General features: G+C 42.3%; 13 protein-coding genes across 13 annotated transcripts; all 13 read right to left on the bottom strand.

Moving 5' to 3' along the window:
• Positions 1-791: 791 nt before the first annotated feature.
• On the bottom strand, positions 792-1,751 carry LOC125074729 (late histone H1-like). The gene has a single exon (XM_047686147.1). It carries the CDS (start codon positions 1,673-1,675, stop codon positions 881-883), a length of 795 nt encoding a protein of 264 aa, XP_047542103.1. The 5' UTR covers positions 1,676-1,751; the 3' UTR covers positions 792-880.
• A 3,370-nt stretch (positions 1,752-5,121) lies between these two features.
• Positions 5,122-5,681, bottom strand: LOC125074764 (histone H2B). The gene has a single exon (XM_047686183.1). The coding sequence runs from the start codon at positions 5,566-5,568 to the stop codon at positions 5,194-5,196; it is 375 nt and encodes a 124-aa protein (XP_047542139.1). The 5' UTR covers positions 5,569-5,681; the 3' UTR covers positions 5,122-5,193.
• Positions 5,682-6,201: 520 nt separating this feature from the next.
• Positions 6,202-6,940, bottom strand: LOC125074748 (histone H2A). Its single transcript, XM_047686167.1, has one exon. It carries the CDS (start codon positions 6,863-6,865, stop codon positions 6,491-6,493), a length of 375 nt encoding a protein of 124 aa, XP_047542123.1. The 5' UTR covers positions 6,866-6,940; the 3' UTR covers positions 6,202-6,490.
• Positions 6,941-7,903: 963 nt separating this feature from the next.
• LOC125074731 (late histone H1-like) lies at positions 7,904-8,863 on the bottom strand. Its single transcript, XM_047686149.1, has one exon. The coding sequence runs from the start codon at positions 8,785-8,787 to the stop codon at positions 7,993-7,995; it is 795 nt and encodes a 264-aa protein (XP_047542105.1). The 5' UTR covers positions 8,788-8,863; the 3' UTR covers positions 7,904-7,992.
• Positions 8,864-10,974: 2,111 nt separating this feature from the next.
• LOC125074747 (histone H3) lies at positions 10,975-11,581 on the bottom strand. The gene has a single exon (XM_047686166.1). It carries the CDS (start codon positions 11,501-11,503, stop codon positions 11,093-11,095), a length of 411 nt encoding a protein of 136 aa, XP_047542122.1. The 5' UTR covers positions 11,504-11,581; the 3' UTR covers positions 10,975-11,092.
• A 652-nt stretch (positions 11,582-12,233) lies between these two features.
• LOC125074766 (histone H2B) lies at positions 12,234-12,793 on the bottom strand. Its single transcript, XM_047686185.1, has one exon. The coding sequence runs from the start codon at positions 12,678-12,680 to the stop codon at positions 12,306-12,308; it is 375 nt and encodes a 124-aa protein (XP_047542141.1). The 5' UTR covers positions 12,681-12,793; the 3' UTR covers positions 12,234-12,305.
• Positions 12,794-13,313: 520 nt separating this feature from the next.
• LOC125074749 (histone H2A) lies at positions 13,314-14,049 on the bottom strand. The gene has a single exon (XM_047686168.1). The coding sequence runs from the start codon at positions 13,975-13,977 to the stop codon at positions 13,603-13,605; it is 375 nt and encodes a 124-aa protein (XP_047542124.1). The 5' UTR covers positions 13,978-14,049; the 3' UTR covers positions 13,314-13,602.
• A 966-nt stretch (positions 14,050-15,015) lies between these two features.
• On the bottom strand, positions 15,016-15,975 carry LOC125074730 (late histone H1-like). The gene has a single exon (XM_047686148.1). It carries the CDS (start codon positions 15,897-15,899, stop codon positions 15,105-15,107), a length of 795 nt encoding a protein of 264 aa, XP_047542104.1. The 5' UTR covers positions 15,900-15,975; the 3' UTR covers positions 15,016-15,104.
• A 3,370-nt stretch (positions 15,976-19,345) lies between these two features.
• Positions 19,346-19,905, bottom strand: LOC125074765 (histone H2B). Its single transcript, XM_047686184.1, has one exon. The coding sequence runs from the start codon at positions 19,790-19,792 to the stop codon at positions 19,418-19,420; it is 375 nt and encodes a 124-aa protein (XP_047542140.1). The 5' UTR covers positions 19,793-19,905; the 3' UTR covers positions 19,346-19,417.
• A 520-nt stretch (positions 19,906-20,425) lies between these two features.
• On the bottom strand, positions 20,426-21,164 carry LOC125074750 (histone H2A). The gene has a single exon (XM_047686169.1). The coding sequence runs from the start codon at positions 21,087-21,089 to the stop codon at positions 20,715-20,717; it is 375 nt and encodes a 124-aa protein (XP_047542125.1). The 5' UTR covers positions 21,090-21,164; the 3' UTR covers positions 20,426-20,714.
• Positions 21,165-22,127: 963 nt separating this feature from the next.
• LOC125074732 (late histone H1-like) lies at positions 22,128-23,087 on the bottom strand. Its single transcript, XM_047686150.1, has one exon. The coding sequence runs from the start codon at positions 23,009-23,011 to the stop codon at positions 22,217-22,219; it is 795 nt and encodes a 264-aa protein (XP_047542106.1). The 5' UTR covers positions 23,012-23,087; the 3' UTR covers positions 22,128-22,216.
• A 2,111-nt stretch (positions 23,088-25,198) lies between these two features.
• LOC125074746 (histone H3) lies at positions 25,199-25,805 on the bottom strand. Its single transcript, XM_047686165.1, has one exon. It carries the CDS (start codon positions 25,725-25,727, stop codon positions 25,317-25,319), a length of 411 nt encoding a protein of 136 aa, XP_047542121.1. The 5' UTR covers positions 25,728-25,805; the 3' UTR covers positions 25,199-25,316.
• Positions 25,806-26,337: 532 nt separating this feature from the next.
• Positions 26,338-26,991, bottom strand: LOC125074767 (histone H2B). Its single transcript, XM_047686186.1, has one exon. The coding sequence runs from the start codon at positions 26,899-26,901 to the stop codon at positions 26,527-26,529; it is 375 nt and encodes a 124-aa protein (XP_047542142.1). The 5' UTR covers positions 26,902-26,991; the 3' UTR covers positions 26,338-26,526.
• Positions 26,992-27,332: the final 341 nt, after the last annotated feature.

The following is a 27,332-nucleotide window of genomic DNA, read 5'->3' as shown; positions in this document are numbered from 1 at the left end:
GTCGGAGTCGGGAGTCGGGCAGTCGGGCGGGGCGGGGCGGTGCGGGTCGGGGGGTTTTTTATTCGAATGCGAATGCGAATAGAAAAATGAAGTAAAAATTGTGGTTTTTTTTTTTTTTTTTTTTAATTAAGAAAGAAAGAGATAAAAAAAGGAAGAGTCGAATTAGAAATAGTAAAAAGAAATAAAAAATAATATTAATAAAGTGAAATTAGTCGGGCGCGCGGGTGGGTGGTGTGTCCTTTTCGTGTTTCGCGTGCGAGCGATATATTTTGATAAAATATAATAATAAATATGGTACGTATGTATGTTTGTTTGTTGTATTTAATTGAATTGAAATCGAAGACGTTCGAGTGTGCTACTCTATCTCTATGATTGTAAATATTATAGATAGATAATGAGGTATGTGGATATTATCATATAATATTTTTCCATTTATTAATTATTATTATTATTATTATTTATTTATTTATTTTTTTATTTCTTTTTTTTTCTTTTTATTTTTTTTTTTTTTGTTTACGTATATTTTATAAATTTAAAATTAGTTTTGAAATTATTCGTCGTATCGTTCGAAACTTTAACTCATCATATTCGTCGTCTTCGTAGATTATTACGCACAACGACGAATATATTCGATTATTATGAAACTTATGTTAGCCCTGAAAAGGGCTTTTTGTCGTGCGATTTACGCGCCGCACACGCTTGCATCGTCATCGTCATCGTCACAGTCTTCGTCGCCGTCGTCTTCGTCGAAGCGATCGGAATGGACGAATTTATGTCGTCGATGATGTTGATGTTGTTTTTGTTGTTGTTTTTGTTTTTGATGATACTTTTGAAAGATGTCATCGTTATTATCACCGCTGCGGCGGCGGCTGCAGGCGACTTACTTTTTAGCGGCGGCGGCGGAGGCTTTCTTAGCTGCCGGTTTCGACTTAGGCGTAGCGGCGGCGGCCTTCTTCGGTTTCGGGGCTTTGGGTTTCTTAGTCGGCGGTTTCGCAGTCTTCTTCGCCTTCGACGCGGCGCCCTTCGCCTTCGAAGGAGCGGCCGCCGCGACGGCCTTCTTGGCGGCTGCCGGTTTCTTTTTAGCGGCTGCCGCTTTTTTATCCTTTATCGTCGCCTTCGCCTTCGATTTGGACGGCGATGACGCCGCCGCACCGCCGGACGACGCACCGCCGGCGGCCGCTTTCTTGCCCGCGGCGCCGCCCTTGCCGGCGACGGGAGCGGAGGACGTCGCCTTCGCCTTCGACGACTTACCCGAAGCGGCCGAGGATGCGGCCTTGCCGCCGGACGCGCCTCCGACTCCGGCACCGGCCGGTTTCTTCGAAGCGGACGATTTCGACTCTAGTTTGAACGAACCCGATGCGCCCTTTCCCTTCGTCTGTATCAGTGCACCCGATTCGACGGCGCTCTTGAGATACTTTCTGATGAACGGAGCCAATTTCTCAGAATCGACTTTGTATTGAGCCGCGATGTATTTCTTGATCGCCTGAAGCGACGAACCGCTACGTTCCTTCAACTCTTTGATGGCGCTGTTCACCATTTCGGATGTTTTAGGATGAGTAGGTTTCGCCTTCGGTTTCTTGGCGGCGGCGCCACCGGCGGCGGCCGCGGACGCTTTCGGTTTCTTCGCAGGGGTCGCAGGTGCCGGCGCTTCGGTTGCTATAGCTGTGTCGGCCATTTTATTTTATTTTATTTTATTTAATAAATTCACACTTCACAATCACTAGAATGACACCACGATAGCCGTAGTATATAATAATATGTAATAACGGAGGTCGACGCGGCGGAGAGGTCGCTAGTGGTAAGTGGAGTCCGAGCAATACCGTAAGGAGAACCGCGATGTCGCTAGACAATTTCTCGTACGAACGCTTAAAACTTTTCACTAACAGGTATCTTTTCGAATGCGATATTTATATAATTTAAAGTAGTTTTTGACCGTTCTTTAACATAAAAAGATACCTCTTGAACCTATCGATCGTTTGAAAGTCGAATTCGTAGAATAGTTCGACAACGATGTGTACGAATCGCGTTTAAATTCGTTATAATTCTAGTCGCGTACCTAGAGCCTCGTTTAAAAGTTATTTTATTCTATTAAAATCGTTTTAAACGTTTCGTTCTATCGACATATTGAAAGCGAAGATACCTCACTGATAATGTATAAAAGCGCAACTCTTATTCGATAATATACTAACAATTTTAGCGTGTTCCAAGTCGACGTTCGTAAAACACACTACTACGCGAGTCGGTATAAGAAGCACGAGAAAACGTAGTCTGATATGTGAATACTTATCGAATAATATTTAAAATATAAACTATTACGATAGATAAATAATACGTGTTTCGAAAGAGAGACCACAGTTACGTATAAATAATAAAAATAATCTACAGTAATCGTGTGTAAGAGCTACGTTTAGAGGCGAGCGCTTCGAGACATGCGAAATATTGTTGAAGGCGCGTTCGTAGCGCGTGAAGTAGAGCCGAAAGAACCGAAAACGTGGACGATTTATCATGTATTATAATTACTCATATATGTATATAAACGTTTGAATCGTGAATAGAAATTTAAAATTAAATAAATTATAAATTTCTATCTACTCTAAAGTCTATTCTACGTTAACGATCGGTCGGTATTACGTCGTAGTCGTCGTCATCGTATCCATACGATCGTTCTACACGCTTAGAGCTCTTACTCTTGCTCAAAATTAACGAATTTAATTCGTACTATATATACCAATTATAATAATAATAATATGTATTATGTTATTATGTTTAATAGACGTCATTGAACGATTGAAACGAGTATGTAGTGTGTATAAACAGATCCATATGCGGCCCTGAAAAGGGCCTTTTTTATATTTAGTTTTCGCAGTATATTATATTTGTAAATTTTTAAATTAATTACAAAATATAACATCGAAAACATTTTAACCGCCGAAACCGTAGAGAGTACGACCCTGACGTTTCAGGGCGTACACTACGTCCATGGCGGTGACGGTCTTCCTCTTCGCGTGCTCGGTGTAGGTGACGGCGTCGCGGATTACGTTCTCGAGGAACACTTTGAGGACACCGCGAGTCTCTTCGTATATCAGACCGGATATACGTTTCACACCGCCTCTGCGTGCGAGACGACGGATGGCCGGTTTCGTGATACCTTGGATGTTATCACGGAGCACTTTTCTGTGACGCTTCGCGCCTCCTTTCCCCAGTCCCTTTCCACCTTTACCGCGACCGGTCATTTTCTTGTCTTCGGTTTGACGTGTTTACTCTGAACGGTGAAGAAAAATAAAAAAACGTACGGAAATCCGTCCGATGTCGGTCAGAGACGATCACTTTATGGTTGTCTCGCCTTTCTGCGCTCTACTAATATATATGCGCACGACTAACCGATACGCGTGTCGTTCACTCCGTGTGAAAAGAGATGGCGATATCGAAGTGCCATTAGAGGGAAAGAGAGAGAACGAGCGTACAGTCGAAAAAGCCATAGTAGGGATGGCGGCTGAGGGGTAGGGGGCGTGGGGGGCGGTTTCGTAAATATGTCTCGTTGTTCGAGGGGAGCGGGGGGTTTTGAGATATGTTTGTGTTTTTGTGTTCTTCAAAATTGATATATTTGCAATAATAATTAATTAATATTTACAATTATGCTCTTAACGATCGATATATCGCATACATACGTTTACAATAATAGTTGTATAAAATACACAACGTTTACGTATGTGCGTATATTGATATTTAGAATTATGCCAACGTCAAGTATGTTTATCATAATTTTGATGTAAATATAATAATAATTATTATTTTTATTTGTGAGTATAGGTTGTTTTCGTGACGATTGTAAGTTTGAAACGTACGACGAAAAAAATAAATATTATTTTTTTCTTTGTTTTTAGATATATATGCGGCCCTGAAAAGGGCCTTTTTGAATATGTTTACTTGCAGTATAGAATCTTATGCAAGTAAGACTGCGTACAACTGCGACGACGAAATTAGGCACGTTCTCCTCGGATCCTGCGCGCCAATTGGATATCCTTAGGCATGATCGTCACACGCTTAGCGTGGATAGCGCACAGGTTCGTGTCTTCGAAGAGACCGACGAGATAAGCCTCGCTAGCTTCCTGCAGAGCCATTACGGCGGAACTCTGGAAACGGAGATCGGTCTTGAAGTCTTGAGCGATCTCACGCACGAGACGCTGGAATGGCAGTTTGCGGATAAGAAGCTCAGTGCTCTTCTGATAACGACGGATCTCACGTAGGGCGACCGTACCGGGTCTGTAACGATGAGGTTTCTTCACTCCTCCCGTGGCAGGAGCGCTCTTGCGAGCCGCCTTGGTGGCGAGCTGCTTGCGCGGTGCCTTGCCACCGGTTGATTTTCGGGCCGTCTGCTTAGTACGAGCCATCCTTGACGATTAATGAACGCACGAAACGAAAATTTATTATGACAAACGTAGAGACGTAGACACGTCCGCACGGAGGGAACGTAGTCGACGGATTAAAAATTTTTAAAGAGAACGTTCTCTTAAATACGAGTTCGAGTACGGCTAGAGGGACCGTCGCGATGACGATTCGCTATATCCGTCTCTCTCTACGCTATGCACGTTCTCTCTCTCACGCGATCACTGAGCGATGCGATATTAAAAACAAAATAAAAATAATAACTTTCAAGTTTGAGTTGTTATTATTAGTTATATATATATTTTAATTAATTAATATTATTATTATTCTTTCAGATATCATCGACCTACAAAGCAAGAATTTAATATATGATACAAGATCGAAATGAATGAGAAGATCGGCGGAATCGAACGTACGGCGGCTTCTTCCAGCTTACACAGCGCTACAGCTCTGCGGGAAGGTAACTACGACGATCAAATATATATCTCTAATAAAAATTCGATTCAAGACTAGTAATATGATTACTATGATTGTATATGTTCATTATTAAGAATCTTATCAGAGTGTGTATTATTATATATGTATATAATGAATTAGTCGATTAAATATGTTAATAAATTAACATGTAGTATTATTGTTATTGATGATAATAATAATAATAATAATAATAATAATACGGTGGTGTCGAGACGGCTAAATCGCTTGAAACTCTATTTATTGTTTATCGAAACTCTTTGTGGCCCTGAAAAGGGCCTTTTTGTTATTATCTCCTTCATAAATCGTAGCGTAGTCCTACTACGGATTCGTTTACTTGGAGCTCGTGTACTTCGTTACGGCCTTAGTACCTTCGCTCACGGCGTGCTTGGCGAGCTCGCCGGGCAGAAGAAGCCTCACCGAAGTCTGCACCTCCCTCGAGGTGATCGTCGATCGCTTGTTGTAGTGAGCGAGACGAGAAGCCTCGGCGGCGATGCGCTCGAAGATATCGTTCACGAAAGAGTTCATGATCGACATGGCCTTACTCGAGATACCGGTGTCGGGATGTACCTGTTTCAGTACTTTGTAAATGTAGATGGCGTAGCTCTCCTTCCTCTTATGCTTCTTCTTCTTCTTGTCGGACTTGGAGATGTTCTTCTGAGCTTTGCCCGATTTCTTGGCGGCCTTTCCGCTAGTCTTAGGCGGCATGATTACGAATAAAAAAATTCACAATAATGCAATCGAAACTTAATCTCGTGCGACACACGTGCTCACCGTACGGGAACACGAGCGAATCTGTAGCGTTTACGATGAGGGATTTTGCTTAAATAAGGCCAGCGCGGGACGCGTAGCGTTCTCGCGTGCGGTGCGGTATACAGACGCAGAACTCTATCGACCAATCAGAAACGATCGTCGCGCTTAGTACGAAAGGGGCGGAGGGTAGAGGGAGAGGGGGAGAGTGTTATTAGGTTCTCGTTTTAAAAGGATACGAAAAATATTCTTCCCTCCCCCACCTCACCGACCCCATATATGATCACGATTACTATACGAATAGACTTACGAAGCTGAAATCGTAATAATTACATATATTATTTAAATATTATAATGTTTATATCATCTCATCGATTTATATGTAAATATAAATTATTATCAAACAACAAATAAATAAATAAATAAAATATATCATCTCTCTCTATAAGACAGACAACTGTGTTATTGTTATCATTATTATTATATTATGATTGAAAATTAAATTTAAATCGAAATATTACTTAATAATTATCGTAAATAAATATATTTTCTATCTTCGTAGCGTATACACTGTAATAGCAGCAGTAATAGCGATTCTCTACGTTCAACTAAAGAGTTCAACGAGCGTTTAAATGGTGTGTATAAAATATCGAATAATAATATGTGTCAACGTCAACGTCGAGACGTCATAATCGTTTAGGAAACATAACATTTTTAATGCATATAAGATATATTTTGTGGCCCTGAAAAGGGCCTTTTTATTCGTTATCACGATGAAGAACGAGTTCGTTCGATCGTTCGCATGTATCATCGCAATGTATAATAACAAATTTGATGACTACAATAACGACCGTTCCGCAACGTCACCGCACGCAAGTGTTTAAGCCTTCTTCTCGGTCTTCTTGGGCAGAAGTACGGCTTGGATGTTAGGTAGGACGCCACCTTGCGCGATAGTCACGCCCGAGAGCAACTTGTTCAGCTCCTCGTCGTTACGGATCGCCAACTGAAGATGTCTCGGTATGATCCTGGTCTTCTTGTTGTCGCGGGCGGCGTTGCCGGCCAACTCGAGTACTTCAGCGGCTAGGTATTCCATGACGGCCGCGAGATAGACGGGTGCACCGGCACCGACGCGCTCTGCGTAGTTACCCTTCCTGAGCAGTCTGTGTATACGTCCGACCGGAAACTGTAGACCGGCACGGTTCGAACGCGACTTTGCCTTCCCCTTGACTTTGCCTCCTTTACCGCGACCGGACATGATTATAGAGAATTAATGAAAAATTAGCAACGCAAAAAATGGGAGAGAGCGGTACGCGTGCGTACGGCTCGATAGCGCGGTGAAAAGTAATATCGTCGCCGAAGTCCGTCCGCTTTTTATACTCGGAACGGAGTCGCGTCTATCGGTGCGGTGGTATCGAGAGAGACTCTGGCTCTGTTTGATTGTATTGAAATTTGTTAAATTTCTGTTTCTTATTTGTGTATACGGTATAGTATTAAGATTATACGACGACGAATGATGTCGGGCAGTCGGGCGGGGCGGGGCGGTGCGGGTCGGGGGGTTTTTTATTCGAATGCGAATGCGAATAGAAAAATGAAGTAAAAATTGTGGTTTTTTTTTTTTTTTTTTTTAATTAAGAAAGAAAGAGATAAAAAAAGGAAGAGTCGAATTAGAAATAGTAAAAAGAAATAAAAAATAATATTAATAAAGTGAAATTAGTCGGGCGCGCGGGTGGGTGGTGTGTCCTTTTCGTGTTTCGCGTGCGAGCGATATATTTTGATAAAATATAATAATAAATATGGTACGTATGTATGTTTGTTTGTTGTATTTAATTGAATTGAAATCGAAGACGTTCGAGTGTGCTACTCTATCTCTATGATTGTAAATATTATAGATAGATAATGAGGTATGTGGATATTATCATATAATATTTTTCCATTTATTAATTATTATTATTATTATTATTTATTTATTTATTTTTTTATTTCTTTTTTTTTCTTTTTATTTTTTTTTTTTTCGTTTACGTATATTTTATAAATTTAAAATTAGTTTTGAAATTATTCGTCGTATCGTTCGAAACTTTAACTCATCATATTCGTCGTCTTCGTAGATTATTACGCACAACGACGAATATATTCGATTATTATGAAACTTATGTTAGCCCTGAAAAGGGCTTTTTGTCGTGCGATTTACGCGCCGCACACGCTTGCATCGTCATCGTCATCGTCACAGTCTTCGTCGCCGTCGTCTTCGTCGAAGCGATCGGAATGGACGAATTTATGTCGTCGATGATGTTGATGTTGTTTTTGTTGTTGTTTTTGTTTTTGATGATACTTTTGAAAGATGTCATCGTTATTATCACCGCTGCGGCGGCGGCTGCAGGCGACTTACTTTTTAGCGGCGGCGGCGGAGGCTTTCTTAGCTGCCGGTTTCGACTTAGGCGTAGCGGCGGCGGCCTTCTTCGGTTTCGGGGCTTTGGGTTTCTTAGTCGGCGGTTTCGCAGTCTTCTTCGCCTTCGACGCGGCGCCCTTCGCCTTCGAAGGAGCGGCCGCCGCGACGGCCTTCTTGGCGGCTGCCGGTTTCTTTTTAGCGGCTGCCGCTTTTTTATCCTTTATCGTCGCCTTCGCCTTCGATTTGGACGGCGATGACGCCGCCGCACCGCCGGACGACGCACCGCCGGCGGCCGCTTTCTTGCCCGCGGCGCCGCCCTTGCCGGCGACGGGAGCGGAGGACGTCGCCTTCGCCTTCGACGACTTACCCGAAGCGGCCGAGGATGCGGCCTTGCCGCCGGACGCGCCTCCGACTCCGGCACCGGCCGGTTTCTTCGAAGCGGACGATTTCGACTCTAGTTTGAACGAACCCGATGCGCCCTTTCCCTTCGTCTGTATCAGTGCACCCGATTCGACGGCGCTCTTGAGATACTTTCTGATGAACGGAGCCAATTTCTCAGAATCGACTTTGTATTGAGCCGCGATGTATTTCTTGATCGCCTGAAGCGACGAACCGCTACGTTCCTTCAACTCTTTGATGGCGCTGTTCACCATTTCGGATGTTTTAGGATGAGTAGGTTTCGCCTTCGGTTTCTTGGCGGCGGCGCCACCGGCGGCGGCCGCGGACGCTTTCGGTTTCTTCGCAGGGGTCGCAGGTGCCGGCGCTTCGGTTGCTATAGCTGTGTCGGCCATTTTATTTTATTTTATTTTATTTAATAAATTCACACTTCACAATCACTAGAATGACACCACGATAGCCGTAGTATATAATAATATGTAATAACGGAGGTCGACGCGGCGGAGAGGTCGCTAGTGGTAAGTGGAGTCCGAGCAATACCGTAAGGAGAACCGCGATGTCGCTAGACAATTTCTCGTACGAACGCTTAAAACTTTTCACTAACAGGTATCTTTTCGAATGCGATATTTATATAATTTAAAGTAGTTTTTGACCGTTCTTTAACATAAAAAGATACCTCTTGAACCTATCGATCGTTTGAAAGTCGAATTCGTAGAATAGTTCGACAACGATGTGTACGAATCGCGTTTAAATTCGTTATAATTCTAGTCGCGTACCTAGAGCCTCGTTTAAAAGTTATTTTATTCTATTAAAATCGTTTTAAACGTTTCGTTCTATCGACATATTGAAAGCGAAGATACCTCACTGATAATGTATAAAAGCGCAACTCTTATTCGATAATATACTAACAATTTTAGCGTGTTCCAAGTCGACGTTCGTAAAACACACTACTACGCGAGTCGGTATAAGAAGCACGAGAAAACGTAGTCTGATATGTGAATACTTATCGAATAATATTTAAAATATAAACTATTACGATAGATAAATAATACGTGTTTCGAAAGAGAGACCACAGTTACGTATAAATAATAAAAATAATCTACAGTAATCGTGTGTAAGAGCTACGTTTAGAGGCGAGCGCTTCGAGACATGCGAAATATTGTTGAAGGCGCGTTCGTAGCGCGTGAAGTAGAGCCGAAAGAACCGAAAACGTGGACGATTTATCATGTATTATAATTACTCATATATGTATATAAACGTTTGAATCGTGAATAGAAATTTAAAATTAAATAAATTATAAATTTCTATCTACTCTAAAGTCTATTCTACGTTAACGATCGGTCGGTATTACGTCGTAGTCGTCGTCATCGTATCCATACGATCGTTCTACACGCTTAGAGCTCTTACTCTTGCTCAAAATTAACGAATTTAATTCGTACTATATATACCAATTATAATAATAATAATATGTATTATGTTATTATGTTTAATAGACGTCATTGAACGATTGAAACGAGTATGTAGTGTGTATAAACAGATCCATATGCGGCCCTGAAAAGGGCCTTTTTTATATTTAGTTTTCGCAGTATATTATATTTGTAAATTTTTAAATTAATTACAAAATATAACATCGAAAACATTTTAACCGCCGAAACCGTAGAGAGTACGACCCTGACGTTTCAGGGCGTACACTACGTCCATGGCGGTGACGGTCTTCCTCTTCGCGTGCTCGGTGTAGGTGACGGCGTCGCGGATTACGTTCTCGAGGAACACTTTGAGGACACCGCGAGTCTCTTCGTATATCAGACCGGATATACGTTTCACACCGCCTCTGCGTGCGAGACGACGGATGGCCGGTTTCGTGATACCTTGGATGTTATCACGGAGCACTTTTCTGTGACGCTTCGCGCCTCCTTTCCCCAGTCCCTTTCCACCTTTACCGCGACCGGTCATTTTCTTGTCTTCGGTTTGACGTGTTTACTCTGAACGGTGAAGAAAAATAAAAAAACGTACGGAAATCCGTCCGATGTCGGTCAGAGACGATCACTTTATGGTTGTCTCGCCTTTCTGCGCTCTACTAATATATATGCGCACGACTAACCGATACGCGTGTCGTTCACTCCGTGTGAAAAGAGATGGCGATATCGAAGTGCCATTAGAGGGAAAGAGAGAGAACGAGCGTACAGTCGAAAAAGCCATAGTAGGGATGGCGGCTGAGGGGTAGGGGGCGTGGGGGGCGGTTTCGTAAATATGTCTCGTTGTTCGAGGGGAGCGGGGGGTTTTGAGATATGTTTGTGTTTTTGTGTTCTTCAAAATTGATATATTTGCAATAATAATTAATTAATATTTACAATTATGCTCTTAACGATCGATATATCGCATACATACGTTTACAATAATAGTTGTATAAAATACACAACGTTTACGTATGTGCGTATATTGATATTTAGAATTATGCCAACGTCAAGTATGTTTATCATAATTTTGATGTAAATATAATAATAATTATTATTTTTATTTGTGAGTATAGGTTGTTTTCGTGACGATTGTAAGTTTGAAACGTACGACGAAAAAAATAAATATTATTTTTTTCTTTGTTTTTAGATATATATGCGGCCCTGAAAAGGGCCTTTTTGAATATGTTTACTTGCAGTATAGAATCTTATGCAAGTAAGACTGCGTACAACTGCGACGACGAAATTAGGCACGTTCTCCTCGGATCCTGCGCGCCAATTGGATATCCTTAGGCATGATCGTCACACGCTTAGCGTGGATAGCGCACAGGTTCGTGTCTTCGAAGAGACCGACGAGATAAGCCTCGCTAGCTTCCTGCAGAGCCATTACGGCGGAACTCTGGAAACGGAGATCGGTCTTGAAGTCTTGAGCGATCTCACGCACGAGACGCTGGAATGGCAGTTTGCGGATAAGAAGCTCAGTGCTCTTCTGATAACGACGGATCTCACGTAGGGCGACCGTACCGGGTCTGTAACGATGAGGTTTCTTCACTCCTCCCGTGGCAGGAGCGCTCTTGCGAGCCGCCTTGGTGGCGAGCTGCTTGCGCGGTGCCTTGCCACCGGTTGATTTTCGGGCCGTCTGCTTAGTACGAGCCATCCTTGACGATTAATGAACGCACGAAACGAAAATTTATTATGACAAACGTAGAGACGTAGACACGTCCGCACGGAGGGAACGTAGTCGACGGATTAAAAATTTTTAAAGAGAACGTTCTCTTAAATACGAGTTCGAGTACGGCTAGAGGGACCGTCGCGATGACGATTCGCTATATCCGTCTCTCTCTACGCTATGCACGTTCTCTCTCTCACGCGATCACTGAGCGATGCGATATTAAAAACAAAATAAAAATAATAACTTTCAAGTTTGAGTTGTTATTATTAGTTATATATATATTTTAATTAATTAATATTATTATTATTCTTTCAGATATCATCGACCTACAAAGCAAGAATTTAATATATGATACAAGATCGAAATGAATGAGAAGATCGGCGGAATCGAACGTACGGCGGCTTCTTCCAGCTTACACAGCGCTACAGCTCTGCGGGAAGGTAACTACGACGATCAAATATATATCTCTAATAAAAATTCGATTCAAGACTAGTAATATGATTACTATGATTGTATATGTTCATTATTAAGAATCTTATCAGAGTGTGTATTATTATATATGTATATAATGAATTAGTCGATTAAATATGTTAATAAATTAACATGTAGTATTATTGTTATTGATGATAATAATAATAATAATAATAATAATAATACGGTGGTGTCGAGACGGCTAAATCGCTTGAAACTCTATTTATTGTTTATCGAAACTCTTTGTGGCCCTGAAAAGGGCCTTTTTGTTATTATCTCCTTCATAAATCGTAGCGTAGTCCTACTACGGATTCGTTTACTTGGAGCTCGTGTACTTCGTTACGGCCTTAGTACCTTCGCTCACGGCGTGCTTGGCGAGCTCGCCGGGCAGAAGAAGCCTCACCGAAGTCTGCACCTCCCTCGAGGTGATCGTCGATCGCTTGTTGTAGTGAGCGAGACGAGAAGCCTCGGCGGCGATGCGCTCGAAGATATCGTTCACGAAAGAGTTCATGATCGACATGGCCTTACTCGAGATACCGGTGTCGGGATGTACCTGTTTCAGTACTTTGTAAATGTAGATGGCGTAGCTCTCCTTCCTCTTATGCTTCTTCTTCTTCTTGTCGGACTTGGAGATGTTCTTCTGAGCTTTGCCCGATTTCTTGGCGGCCTTTCCGCTAGTCTTAGGCGGCATGATTACGAATAAAAAAATTCACAATAATGCAATCGAAACTTAATCTCGTGCGACACACGTGCTCACCGTACGGGAACACGAGCGAATCTGTAGCGTTTACGATGAGGGATTTTGCTTAAATAAGGCCAGCGCGGGACGCGTAGCGTTCTCGCGTGCGGTGCGGTATACAGACGCAGAACTCTATCGACCAATCAGAAACGATCGTCGCGCTTAGTACGAAAGGGGCGGAGGGTAGAGGGAGAGGGGGAGAGTGTTATTAGGTTCTCGTTTTAAAAGGATACGAAAAATATTCTTCCCTCCCCCACCTCACCGACCCCATATATGATCACGATTACTATACGAATAGACTTACGAAGCTGAAATCGTAATAATTACATATATTATTTAAATATTATAATGTTTATATCATCTCATCGATTTATATGTAAATATAAATTATTATCAAACAACAAATAAATAAATAAATAAAATATATCATCTCTCTCTATAAGACAGACAACTGTGTTATTGTTATCATTATTATTATATTATGATTGAAAATTAAATTTAAATCGAAATATTACTTAATAATTATCGTAAATAAATATATTTTCTATCTTCGTAGCGTATACACTGTAATAGCAGCAGTAATAGCGATTCTCTACGTTCAACTAAAGAGTTCAACGAGCGTTTAAATGGTGTGTATAAAATATCGAATAATAATATGTGTCAACGTCAACGTCGAGACGTCATAATCGTTTAGGAAACATAACATTTTTAATGCATATAAGATATATTTTGTGGCCCTGAAAAGGGCCTTTTTATTCGTTATCACGATGAAGAACGAGTTCGTTCGATCGTTCGCATGTATCATCGCAATGTATAATAACAAATTTGATGACTACAATAACGACCGTTCCGCAACGTCACCGCACGCAAGTGTTTAAGCCTTCTTCTCGGTCTTCTTGGGCAGAAGTACGGCTTGGATGTTAGGTAGGACGCCACCTTGCGCGATAGTCACGCCCGAGAGCAACTTGTTCAGCTCCTCGTCGTTACGGATCGCCAACTGAAGATGTCTCGGTATGATCCTGGTCTTCTTGTTGTCGCGGGCGGCGTTGCCGGCCAACTCGAGTACTTCAGCGGCTAGGTATTCCATGACGGCCGCGAGATAGACGGGTGCACCGGCACCGACGCGCTCTGCGTAGTTACCCTTCCTGAGCAGTCTGTGTATACGTCCGACCGGAAACTGTAGACCGGCACGGTTCGAACGCGACTTTGCCTTCCCCTTGACTTTGCCTCCTTTACCGCGACCGGACATGATTATAGAGAATTAATGAAAAATTAGCAACGCAAAAAATGGGAGAGAGCGGTACGCGTGCGTACGGCTCGATAGCGCGGTGAAAAGTAATATCGTCGCCGAAGTCCGTCCGCTTTTTATACTCGGAACGGAGTCGCGTCTATCGGTGCGGTGGTATCGAGAGAGACTCTGGCTCTGTTTGATTGTATTGAAATTTGTTAAATTTCTGTTTCTTATTTGTGTATACGGTATAGTATTAAGATTATACGACGACGAATGATGTCGGGCAGTCGGGCGGGGCGGGGCGGTGCGGGTCGGGGGGTTTTTTATTCGAATGCGAATGCGAATAGAAAAATGAAGTAAAAATTGTGGTTTTTTTTTTTTTTTTTTTTAATTAAGAAAGAAAGAGATAAAAAAAGGAAGAGTCGAATTAGAAATAGTAAAAAGAAATAAAAAATAATATTAATAAAGTGAAATTAGTCGGGCGCGCGGGTGGGTGGTGTGTCCTTTTCGTGTTTCGCGTGCGAGCGATATATTTTGATAAAATATAATAATAAATATGGTACGTATGTATGTTTGTTTGTTGTATTTAATTGAATTGAAATCGAAGACGTTCGAGTGTGCTACTCTATCTCTATGATTGTAAATATTATAGATAGATAATGAGGTATGTGGATATTATCATATAATATTTTTCCATTTATTAATTATTATTATTATTATTATTTATTTATTTATTTTTTTATTTCTTTTTTTTTCTTTTTATTTTTTTTTTTTTTGTTTACGTATATTTTATAAATTTAAAATTAGTTTTGAAATTATTCGTCGTATCGTTCGAAACTTTAACTCATCATATTCGTCGTCTTCGTAGATTATTACGCACAACGACGAATATATTCGATTATTATGAAACTTATGTTAGCCCTGAAAAGGGCTTTTTGTCGTGCGATTTACGCGCCGCACACGCTTGCATCGTCATCGTCATCGTCACAGTCTTCGTCGCCGTCGTCTTCGTCGAAGCGATCGGAATGGACGAATTTATGTCGTCGATGATGTTGATGTTGTTTTTGTTGTTGTTTTTGTTTTTGATGATACTTTTGAAAGATGTCATCGTTATTATCACCGCTGCGGCGGCGGCTGCAGGCGACTTACTTTTTAGCGGCGGCGGCGGAGGCTTTCTTAGCTGCCGGTTTCGACTTAGGCGTAGCGGCGGCGGCCTTCTTCGGTTTCGGGGCTTTGGGTTTCTTAGTCGGCGGTTTCGCAGTCTTCTTCGCCTTCGACGCGGCGCCCTTCGCCTTCGAAGGAGCGGCCGCCGCGACGGCCTTCTTGGCGGCTGCCGGTTTCTTTTTAGCGGCTGCCGCTTTTTTATCCTTTATCGTCGCCTTCGCCTTCGATTTGGACGGCGATGACGCCGCCGCACCGCCGGACGACGCACCGCCGGCGGCCGCTTTCTTGCCCGCGGCGCCGCCCTTGCCGGCGACGGGAGCGGAGGACGTCGCCTTCGCCTTCGACGACTTACCCGAAGCGGCCGAGGATGCGGCCTTGCCGCCGGACGCGCCTCCGACTCCGGCACCGGCCGGTTTCTTCGAAGCGGACGATTTCGACTCTAGTTTGAACGAACCCGATGCGCCCTTTCCCTTCGTCTGTATCAGTGCACCCGATTCGACGGCGCTCTTGAGATACTTTCTGATGAACGGAGCCAATTTCTCAGAATCGACTTTGTATTGAGCCGCGATGTATTTCTTGATCGCCTGAAGCGACGAACCGCTACGTTCCTTCAACTCTTTGATGGCGCTGTTCACCATTTCGGATGTTTTAGGATGAGTAGGTTTCGCCTTCGGTTTCTTGGCGGCGGCGCCACCGGCGGCGGCCGCGGACGCTTTCGGTTTCTTCGCAGGGGTCGCAGGTGCCGGCGCTTCGGTTGCTATAGCTGTGTCGGCCATTTTATTTTATTTTATTTTATTTAATAAATTCACACTTCACAATCACTAGAATGACACCACGATAGCCGTAGTATATAATAATATGTAATAACGGAGGTCGACGCGGCGGAGAGGTCGCTAGTGGTAAGTGGAGTCCGAGCAATACCGTAAGGAGAACCGCGATGTCGCTAGACAATTTCTCGTACGAACGCTTAAAACTTTTCACTAACAGGTATCTTTTCGAATGCGATATTTATATAATTTAAAGTAGTTTTTGACCGTTCTTTAACATAAAAAGATACCTCTTGAACCTATCGATCGTTTGAAAGTCGAATTCGTAGAATAGTTCGACAACGATGTGTACGAATCGCGTTTAAATTCGTTATAATTCTAGTCGCGTACCTAGAGCCTCGTTTAAAAGTTATTTTATTCTATTAAAATCGTTTTAAACGTTTCGTTCTATCGACATATTGAAAGCGAAGATACCTCACTGATAATGTATAAAAGCGCAACTCTTATTCGATAATATACTAACAATTTTAGCGTGTTCCAAGTCGACGTTCGTAAAACACACTACTACGCGAGTCGGTATAAGAAGCACGAGAAAACGTAGTCTGATATGTGAATACTTATCGAATAATATTTAAAATATAAACTATTACGATAGATAAATAATACGTGTTTCGAAAGAGAGACCACAGTTACGTATAAATAATAAAAATAATCTACAGTAATCGTGTGTAAGAGCTACGTTTAGAGGCGAGCGCTTCGAGACATGCGAAATATTGTTGAAGGCGCGTTCGTAGCGCGTGAAGTAGAGCCGAAAGAACCGAAAACGTGGACGATTTATCATGTATTATAATTACTCATATATGTATATAAACGTTTGAATCGTGAATAGAAATTTAAAATTAAATAAATTATAAATTTCTATCTACTCTAAAGTCTATTCTACGTTAACGATCGGTCGGTATTACGTCGTAGTCGTCGTCATCGTATCCATACGATCGTTCTACACGCTTAGAGCTCTTACTCTTGCTCAAAATTAACGAATTTAATTCGTACTATATATACCAATTATAATAATAATAATATGTATTATGTTATTATGTTTAATAGACGTCATTGAACGATTGAAACGAGTATGTAGTGTGTATAAACAGATCCATATGCGGCCCTGAAAAGGGCCTTTTTTATATTTAGTTTTCGCAGTATATTATATTTGTAAATTTTTAAATTAATTACAAAATATAACATCGAAAACATTTTAACCGCCGAAACCGTAGAGAGTACGACCCTGACGTTTCAGGGCGTACACTACGTCCATGGCGGTGACGGTCTTCCTCTTCGCGTGCTCGGTGTAGGTGACGGCGTCGCGGATTACGTTCTCGAGGAACACTTTGAGGACACCGCGAGTCTCTTCGTATATCAGACCGGATATACGTTTCACACCGCCTCTGCGTGCGAGACGACGGATGGCCGGTTTCGTGATACCTTGGATGTTATCACGGAGCACTTTTCTGTGACGCTTCGCGCCTCCTTTCCCCAGTCCCTTTCCACCTTTACCGCGACCGGTCATTTTCTTGTCTTCGGTTTGACGTGTTTACTCTGAACGGTGAAGAAAAATAAAAAAACGTACGGAAATCCGTCCGATGTCGGTCAGAGACGATCACTTTATGGTTGTCTCGCCTTTCTGCGCTCTACTAATATATATGCGCACGACTAACCGATACGCGTGTCGTTCACTCCGTGTGAAAAGAGATGGCGATATCGAAGTGCCATTAGAGGGAAAGAGAGAGAACGAGCGTACAGTCGAAAAAGCCATAGTAGGGATGGCGGCTGAGGGGTAGGGGGCGTGGGGGGCGGTTTCGTAAATATGTCTCGTTGTTCGAGGGGAGCGGGGGGTTTTGAGATATGTTTGTGTTTTTGTGTTCTTCAAAATTGATATATTTGCAATAATAATTAATTAATATTTACAATTATGCTCTTAACGATCGATATATCGCATACATACGTTTACAATAATAGTTGTATAAAATACACAACGTTTACGTATGTGCGTATATTGATATTTAGAATTATGCCAACGTCAAGTATGTTTATCATAATTTTGATGTAAATATAATAATAATTATTATTTTTATTTGTGAGTATAGGTTGTTTTCGTGACGATTGTAAGTTTGAAACGTACGACGAAAAAAATAAATATTATTTTTTTCTTTGTTTTTAGATATATATGCGGCCCTGAAAAGGGCCTTTTTGAATATGTTTACTTGCAGTATAGAATCTTATGCAAGTAAGACTGCGTACAACTGCGACGACGAAATTAGGCACGTTCTCCTCGGATCCTGCGCGCCAATTGGATATCCTTAGGCATGATCGTCACACGCTTAGCGTGGATAGCGCACAGGTTCGTGTCTTCGAAGAGACCGACGAGATAAGCCTCGCTAGCTTCCTGCAGAGCCATTACGGCGGAACTCTGGAAACGGAGATCGGTCTTGAAGTCTTGAGCGATCTCACGCACGAGACGCTGGAATGGCAGTTTGCGGATAAGAAGCTCAGTGCTCTTCTGATAACGACGGATCTCACGTAGGGCGACCGTACCGGGTCTGTAACGATGAGGTTTCTTCACTCCTCCCGTGGCAGGAGCGCTCTTGCGAGCCGCCTTGGTGGCGAGCTGCTTGCGCGGTGCCTTGCCACCGGTTGATTTTCGGGCCGTCTGCTTAGTACGAGCCATCCTTGACGATTAATGAACGCACGAAACGAAAATTTATTATGACAAACGTAGAGACGTAGACACGTCCGCACGGAGGGAACGTAGTCGACGGATTAAAAATTTTTAAAGAGAACGTTCTCTTAAATACGAGTTCGAGTACGGCTAGAGGGACCGTCGCGATGACGATTCGCTATATCCGTCTCTCTCTACGCTATGCACGTTCTCTCTCTCACGCGATCACTGAGCGATGCGATATTAAAAACAAAATAAAAATAATAACTTTCAAGTTTGAGTTGTTATTATTAGTTATATATATATTTTAATTAATTAATATTATTATTATTCTTTCAGATATCATCGACCTACAAAGCAAGAATTTAATATATGATACAAGATCGAAATGAATGAGAAGATCGGCGGAATCGAACGTACGGCGGCTTCTTCCAGCTTACACAGCGCTACAGCTCTGCGGGAAGGTAACTACGACGATCAAATATATATCTCTAATAAAAATTCGATTCAAGACTAGTAATATGATTACTATGATTGTATATGTTCATTATTAAGAATCTTATCAGAGTGTGTATTATTATATATGTATATAATGAATTAGTCGATTAAATATGTTAATAAATTAACATGTAGTATTATTGTTATTGATGATAATAATAATAATAATAATAATAATAATACGGTGGTGTCGAGACGGCTAAATCGCTTGAAACTCTATTTATTGTTTATCGAAACTCTTTGTGGCCCTGAAAAGGGCCTTTTTGTTATTATCTCCTTCATAAATCGTAGCGTAGTCCTACTACGGATTCGTTTACTTGGAGCTCGTGTACTTCGTTACGGCCTTAGTACCTTCGCTCACGGCGTGCTTGGCGAGCTCGCCGGGCAGAAGAAGCCTCACCGAAGTCTGCACCTCCCTCGAGGTGATCGTCGATCGCTTGTTGTAGTGAGCGAGACGAGAAGCCTCGGCGGCGATGCGCTCGAAGATATCGTTCACGAAAGAGTTCATGATCGACATGGCCTTACTCGAGATACCGGTGTCGGGATGTACCTGTTTCAGTACTTTGTAAATGTAGATGGCGTAGCTCTCCTTCCTCTTATGCTTCTTCTTCTTCTTGTCGGACTTGGAGATGTTCTTCTGAGCTTTGCCCGATTTCTTGGCGGCCTTTCCGCTAGTCTTAGGCGGCATGATTACGAATAAAAAAATTCACAATAATGCAATCGAAACTTAATCTCGTGCGACACACGTGCTCACCGTACGGGAACACGAGCGAATCTGTAGCGTTTACGATGAGGGATTTTGCTTAAATAAGGCCAGCGCGGGACGCGTAGCGTTCTCGCGTGCGGTGCGGTATACAGACGCAGAACTCTATCGACCAATCAGAAACGATCGTCGCGCTTAGTACGAAAGGGGCGGAGGGTAGAGGGAGAGGGGGAGAGTGTTATTAGGTTCTCGTTTTAAAAGGATACGAAAAATATTCTTCCCTCCCCCACCTCACCGACCCCATATATGATCACGATTACTATACGAATAGACTTACGAAGCTGAAATCGTAATAATTACATATATTATTTAAATATTATAATGTTTATATCATCTCATCGATTTATATGTAAATATAAATTATTATCAAACAACAAATAAATAAATAAATAAAATATATCATCTCTCTCTATAAGACAGACAACTGTGTTATTGTTATCATTATTATTATATTATGATTGAAAATTAAATTTAAATCGAAATATTACTTAATAATTATCGTAAATAAATATATTTTCTATCTTCGTAGCGTATACACTGTAATAGCAGCAGTAATAGCGATTCTCTACGTTCAACTAAAGAGTTCAACGAGCGTTTAAATGGTGTGTATAAAATATCGAATAATAATATGTGTCAACGTCAACGTCGAGACGTCATAATCGTTTAGGAAACATAACATTTTTAATGCATATAAGATATATTTTGTGGCCCTGAAAAGGGCCTTTTTATTCGTTATCACGATGAAGAACGAGTTCGTTCGATCGTTCGCATGTATCATCGCAATGTATAATAACAAATTTGATGACTACAATAACGACCGTTCCGCAACGTCACCGCACGCAAGTGTTTAAGCCTTCTTCTCGGTCTTCTTGGGCAGAAGTACGGCTTGGATGTTAGGTAGGACGCCACCTTGCGCGATAGTCACGCCCGAGAGCAACTTGTTCAGCTCCTCGTCGTTACGGATCGCCAACTGAAGATGTCTCGGTATGATCCTGGTCTTCTTGTTGTCGCGGGCGGCGTTGCCGGCCAACTCGAGTACTTCAGCGGCTAGGTATTCCATGACGGCCGCGAGATAGACGGGTGCACCGGCACCGACGCGCTCTGCGTAGTTACCCTTCCTGAGCAGTCTGTGTATACGTCCGACCGGAAACTGTAGACCGGCACGGTTCGAACGCGACTTTGCCTTCCCCTTGACTTTGCCTCCTTTACCGCGACCGGACATGATTATAGAGAATTAATGAAAAATTAGCAACGCAAAAAATGGGAGAGAGCGGTACGCGTGCGTACGGCTCGATAGCGCGGTGAAAAGTAATATCGTCGCCGAAGTCCGTCCGCTTTTTATACTCGGAACGGAGTCGCGTCTATCGGTGCGGTGGTATCGAGAGAGACTCTGGCTCTGTTTGATTGTATTGAAATTTGTTAAATTTCTGTTTCTTATTTGTGTATACGGTATAGTATTAAGATTATACGACGACGAATGATGTCGGGCAGTCGGGCGGGGCGGGGCGGTGCGGGTCGGGGGGTTTTTTATTCGAATGCGAATGCGAATAGAAAAATGAAGTAAAAATTGTGGTTTTTTTTTTTTTTTTTTTTAATTAAGAAAGAAAGAGATAAAAAAAGGAAGAGTCGAATTAGAAATAGTAAAAAGAAATAAAAAATAATATTAATAAAGTGAAATTAGTCGGGCGCGCGGGTGGGTGGTGTGTCCTTTTCGTGTTTCGCGTGCGAGCGATATATTTTGATAAAATATAATAATAAATATGGTACGTATGTATGTTTGTTTGTTGTATTTAATTGAATTGAAATCGAAGACGTTCGAGTGTGCTACTCTATCTCTATGATTGTAAATATTATAGATAGATAATGAGGTATGTGGATATTATCATATAATATTTTTCCATTTATTAATTATTATTATTATTATTATTTATTTATTTATTTTTTTATTTCTTTTTTTTTCTTTTTATTTTTTTTTTTTTTGTTTACGTATATTTTATAAATTTAAAATTAGTTTTGAAATTATTCGTCGTATCGTTCGAAACTTTAACTCATCATATTCGTCGTCTTCGTAGATTATTACGCACAACGACGAATATATTCGATTATTATGAAACTTATGTTAGCCCTGAAAAGGGCTTTTTGTCGTGCGATTTACGCGCCGCACACGCTTGCATCGTCATCGTCATCGTCACAGTCTTCGTCGCCGTCGTCTTCGTCGAAGCGATCGGAATGGACGAATTTATGTCGTCGATGATGTTGATGTTGTTTTTGTTGTTGTTTTTGTTTTTGATGATACTTTTGAAAGATGTCATCGTTATTATCACCGCTGCGGCGGCGGCTGCAGGCGACTTACTTTTTAGCGGCGGCGGCGGAGGCTTTCTTAGCTGCCGGTTTCGACTTAGGCGTAGCGGCGGCGGCCTTCTTCGGTTTCGGGGCTTTGGGTTTCTTAGTCGGCGGTTTCGCAGTCTTCTTCGCCTTCGACGCGGCGCCCTTCGCCTTCGAAGGAGCGGCCGCCGCGACGGCCTTCTTGGCGGCTGCCGGTTTCTTTTTAGCGGCTGCCGCTTTTTTATCCTTTATCGTCGCCTTCGCCTTCGATTTGGACGGCGATGACGCCGCCGCACCGCCGGACGACGCACCGCCGGCGGCCGCTTTCTTGCCCGCGGCGCCGCCCTTGCCGGCGACGGGAGCGGAGGACGTCGCCTTCGCCTTCGACGACTTACCCGAAGCGGCCGAGGATGCGGCCTTGCCGCCGGACGCGCCTCCGACTCCGGCACCGGCCGGTTTCTTCGAAGCGGACGATTTCGACTCTAGTTTGAACGAACCCGATGCGCCCTTTCCCTTCGTCTGTATCAGTGCACCCGATTCGACGGCGCTCTTGAGATACTTTCTGATGAACGGAGCCAATTTCTCAGAATCGACTTTGTATTGAGCCGCGATGTATTTCTTGATCGCCTGAAGCGACGAACCGCTACGTTCCTTCAACTCTTTGATGGCGCTGTTCACCATTTCGGATGTTTTAGGATGAGTAGGTTTCGCCTTCGGTTTCTTGGCGGCGGCGCCACCGGCGGCGGCCGCGGACGCTTTCGGTTTCTTCGCAGGGGTCGCAGGTGCCGGCGCTTCGGTTGCTATAGCTGTGTCGGCCATTTTATTTTATTTTATTTTATTTAATAAATTCACACTTCACAATCACTAGAATGACACCACGATAGCCGTAGTATATAATAATATGTAATAACGGAGGTCGACGCGGCGGAGAGGTCGCTAGTGGTAAGTGGAGTCCGAGCAATACCGTAAGGAGAACCGCGATGTCGCTAGACAATTTCTCGTACGAACGCTTAAAACTTTTCACTAACAGGTATCTTTTCGAATGCGATATTTATATAATTTAAAGTAGTTTTTGACCGTTCTTTAACATAAAAAGATACCTCTTGAACCTATCGATCGTTTGAAAGTCGAATTCGTAGAATAGTTCGACAACGATGTGTACGAATCGCGTTTAAATTCGTTATAATTCTAGTCGCGTACCTAGAGCCTCGTTTAAAAGTTATTTTATTCTATTAAAATCGTTTTAAACGTTTCGTTCTATCGACATATTGAAAGCGAAGATACCTCACTGATAATGTATAAAAGCGCAACTCTTATTCGATAATATACTAACAATTTTAGCGTGTTCCAAGTCGACGTTCGTAAAACACACTACTACGCGAGTCGGTATAAGAAGCACGAGAAAACGTAGTCTGATATGTGAATACTTATCGAATAATATTTAAAATATAAACTATTACGATAGATAAATAATACGTGTTTCGAAAGAGAGACCACAGTTACGTATAAATAATAAAAATAATCTACAGTAATCGTGTGTAAGAGCTACGTTTAGAGGCGAGCGCTTCGAGACATGCGAAATATTGTTGAAGGCGCGTTCGTAGCGCGTGAAGTAGAGCCGAAAGAACCGAAAACGTGGACGATTTATCATGTATTATAATTACTCATATATGTATATAAACGTTTGAATCGTGAATAGAAATTTAAAATTAAATAAATTATAAATTTCTATCTACTCTAAAGTCTATTCTACGTTAACGATCGGTCGGTATTACGTCGTAGTCGTCGTCATCGTATCCATACGATCGTTCTACACGCTTAGAGCTCTTACTCTTGCTCAAAATTAACGAATTTAATTCGTACTATATATACCAATTATAATAATAATAATATGTATTATGTTATTATGTTTAATAGACGTCATTGAACGATTGAAACGAGTATGTAGTGTGTATAAACAGATCCATATGCGGCCCTGAAAAGGGCCTTTTTTATATTTAGTTTTCGCAGTATATTATATTTGTAAATTTTTAAATTAATTACAAAATATAACATCGAAAACATTTTAACCGCCGAAACCGTAGAGAGTACGACCCTGACGTTTCAGGGCGTACACTACGTCCATGGCGGTGACGGTCTTCCTCTTCGCGTGCTCGGTGTAGGTGACGGCGTCGCGGATTACGTTCTCGAGGAACACTTTGAGGACACCGCGAGTCTCTTCGTATATCAGACCGGATATACGTTTCACACCGCCTCTGCGTGCGAGACGACGGATGGCCGGTTTCGTGATACCTTGGATGTTATCACGGAGCACTTTTCTGTGACGCTTCGCGCCTCCTTTCCCCAGTCCCTTTCCACCTTTACCGCGACCGGTCATTTTCTTGTCTTCGGTTTGACGTGTTTACTCTGAACGGTGAAGAAAAATAAAAAAACGTACGGAAATCCGTCCGATGTCGGTCAGAGACGATCACTTTATGGTTGTCTCGCCTTTCTGCGCTCTACTAATATATATGCGCACGACTAACCGATACGCGTGTCGTTCACTCCGTGTGAAAAGAGATGGCGATATCGAAGTGCCATTAGAGGGAAAGAGAGAGAACGAGCGTACAGTCGAAAAAGCCATAGTAGGGATGGCGGCTGAGGGGTAGGGGGCGTGGGGGGCGGTTTCGTAAATATGTCTCGTTGTTCGAGGGGAGCGGGGGGTTTTGAGATATGTTTGTGTTTTTGTGTTCTTCAAAATTGATATATTTGCAATAATAATTAATTAATATTTACAATTATGCTCTTAACGATCGATATATCGCATACATACGTTTACAATAATAGTTGTATAAAATACACAACGTTTACGTATGTGCGTATATTGATATTTAGAATTATGCCAACGTCAAGTATGTTTATCATAATTTTGATGTAAATATAATAATAATTATTATTTTTATTTGTGAGTATAGGTTGTTTTCGTGACGATTGTAAGTTTGAAACGTACGACGAAAAAAATAAATATTATTTTTTTCTTTGTTTTTAGATATATATGCGGCCCTGAAAAGGGCCTTTTTGAATATGTTTACTTGCAGTATAGAATCTTATGCAAGTAAGACTGCGTACAACTGCGACGACGAAATTAGGCACGTTCTCCTCGGATCCTGCGCGCCAATTGGATATCCTTAGGCATGATCGTCACACGCTTAGCGTGGATAGCGCACAGGTTCGTGTCTTCGAAGAGACCGACGAGATAAGCCTCGCTAGCTTCCTGCAGAGCCATTACGGCGGAACTCTGGAAACGGAGATCGGTCTTGAAGTCTTGAGCGATCTCACGCACGAGACGCTGGAATGGCAGTTTGCGGATAAGAAGCTCAGTGCTCTTCTGATAACGACGGATCTCACGTAGGGCGACCGTACCGGGTCTGTAACGATGAGGTTTCTTCACTCCTCCCGTGGCAGGAGCGCTCTTGCGAGCCGCCTTGGTGGCGAGCTGCTTGCGCGGTGCCTTGCCACCGGTTGATTTTCGGGCCGTCTGCTTAGTACGAGCCATCCTTGACGATTAATGAACGCACGAAACGAAAATTTATTATGACAAACGTAGAGACGTAGACACGTCCGCACGGAGGGAACGTAGTCGACGGATTAAAAATTTTTAAAGAGAACGTTCTCTTAAATACGAGTTCGAGTACGGCTAGAGGGACCGTCGCGATGACGATTCGCTATATCCGTCTCTCTCTACGCTATGCACGTTCTCTCTCTCACGCGATCACTGAGCGATGCGATATTAAAAACAAAATAAAAATAATAACTTTCAAGTTTGAGTTGTTATTATTAGTTATATATATATTTTAATTAATTAATATTATTATTATTCTTTCAGATATCATCGACCTACAAAGCAAGAATTTAATATATGATACAAGATCGAAATGAATGAGAAGATCGGCGGAATCGAACGTACGGCGGCTTCTTCCAGCTTACACAGCGCTACAGCTCTGCGGGAAGGTAACTACGACGATCAAATATATATCTCTAATAAAAATTCGATTCAAGACTAGTAATATGATTACTATGATTGTATATGTTCATTATTAAGAATCTTATCAGAGTGTGTATTATTATATATGTATATAATGAATTAGTCGATTAAATATGTTAATAAATTAACATGTAGTATTATTGTTATTGATGATAATAATAATAATAATAATAATAATACGGTGGTGTCGAGACGGCTAAATCGCTTGAAACTCTATTTATTGTTTATCGAAACTCTTTGTGGCCCTGAAAAGGGCCTTTTTGTTATTATCTCCTTCATAAATCGTAGCGTAGTCCTACTACGGATTCGTTTACTTGGAGCTCGTGTACTTCGTTACGGCCTTAGTACCTTCGCTCACGGCGTGCTTGGCGAGCTCGCCGGGCAGAAGAAGCCTCACCGAAGTCTGCACCTCCCTCGAGGTGATCGTCGATCGCTTGTTGTAGTGAGCGAGACGAGAAGCCTCGGCGGCGATGCGCTCGAAGATATCGTTCACGAAAGAGTTCATGATCGACATGGCCTTACTCGAGATACCGGTGTCGGGATGTACCTGTTTCAGTACTTTGTAAATGTAGATGGCGTAGCTCTCCTTCCTCTTATGCTTCTTCTTCTTCTTGTCGGACTTGGAGATGTTCTTCTGAGCTTTGCCCGATTTCTTGGCGGCCTTTCCGCTAGTCTTAGGCGGCATGATTACGAATAAAAAAATTCACAATAATGCAATCGAAACTTAATCTCGTGCGACACACGTGCTCACCGTACGGGAACACGAGCGAATCTGTAGCGTTTACGATTTTTTTTTTTTTTTTTTTTTTTTTTTTTATCATGTTTGAGTATTGCTGTTGGCCCTACTGGCCTTTACAGCGTCACCGAACGTTGGGGCGAGTGTTACGACTCTGCCTTAGAGTGAACCCTTTTGGGCTCGAGAGTGACGTTCGTCCTGAGGGTGTCTCCTATGAGATCGCACCTCGGCTCAGAACGTAGTCGGTGGGGTGTGAATTTAAGCACTGATAGAATTTACTGACGTCACGGCCGCCTCCGTGACGTCGCCAATCTGGGTCCTCGTTTCCGCCGGCGGAAACGCTGTGGGTGTGAATTGTGTAGTGTGGTGGTTGTTGTTTT

The sequence above is a fragment of the Vanessa atalanta genome, chromosome 28 (assembly GCF_905147765.1).
Source record: "Vanessa atalanta chromosome 28, ilVanAtal1.2, whole genome shotgun sequence".
NCBI lineage: Eukaryota > Metazoa > Arthropoda > Insecta > Lepidoptera > Nymphalidae > Vanessa > Vanessa atalanta.
Note: the sequence above shows the minus strand (reverse complement) of the source record. Positions and strands in the feature narration are given on the sequence as shown.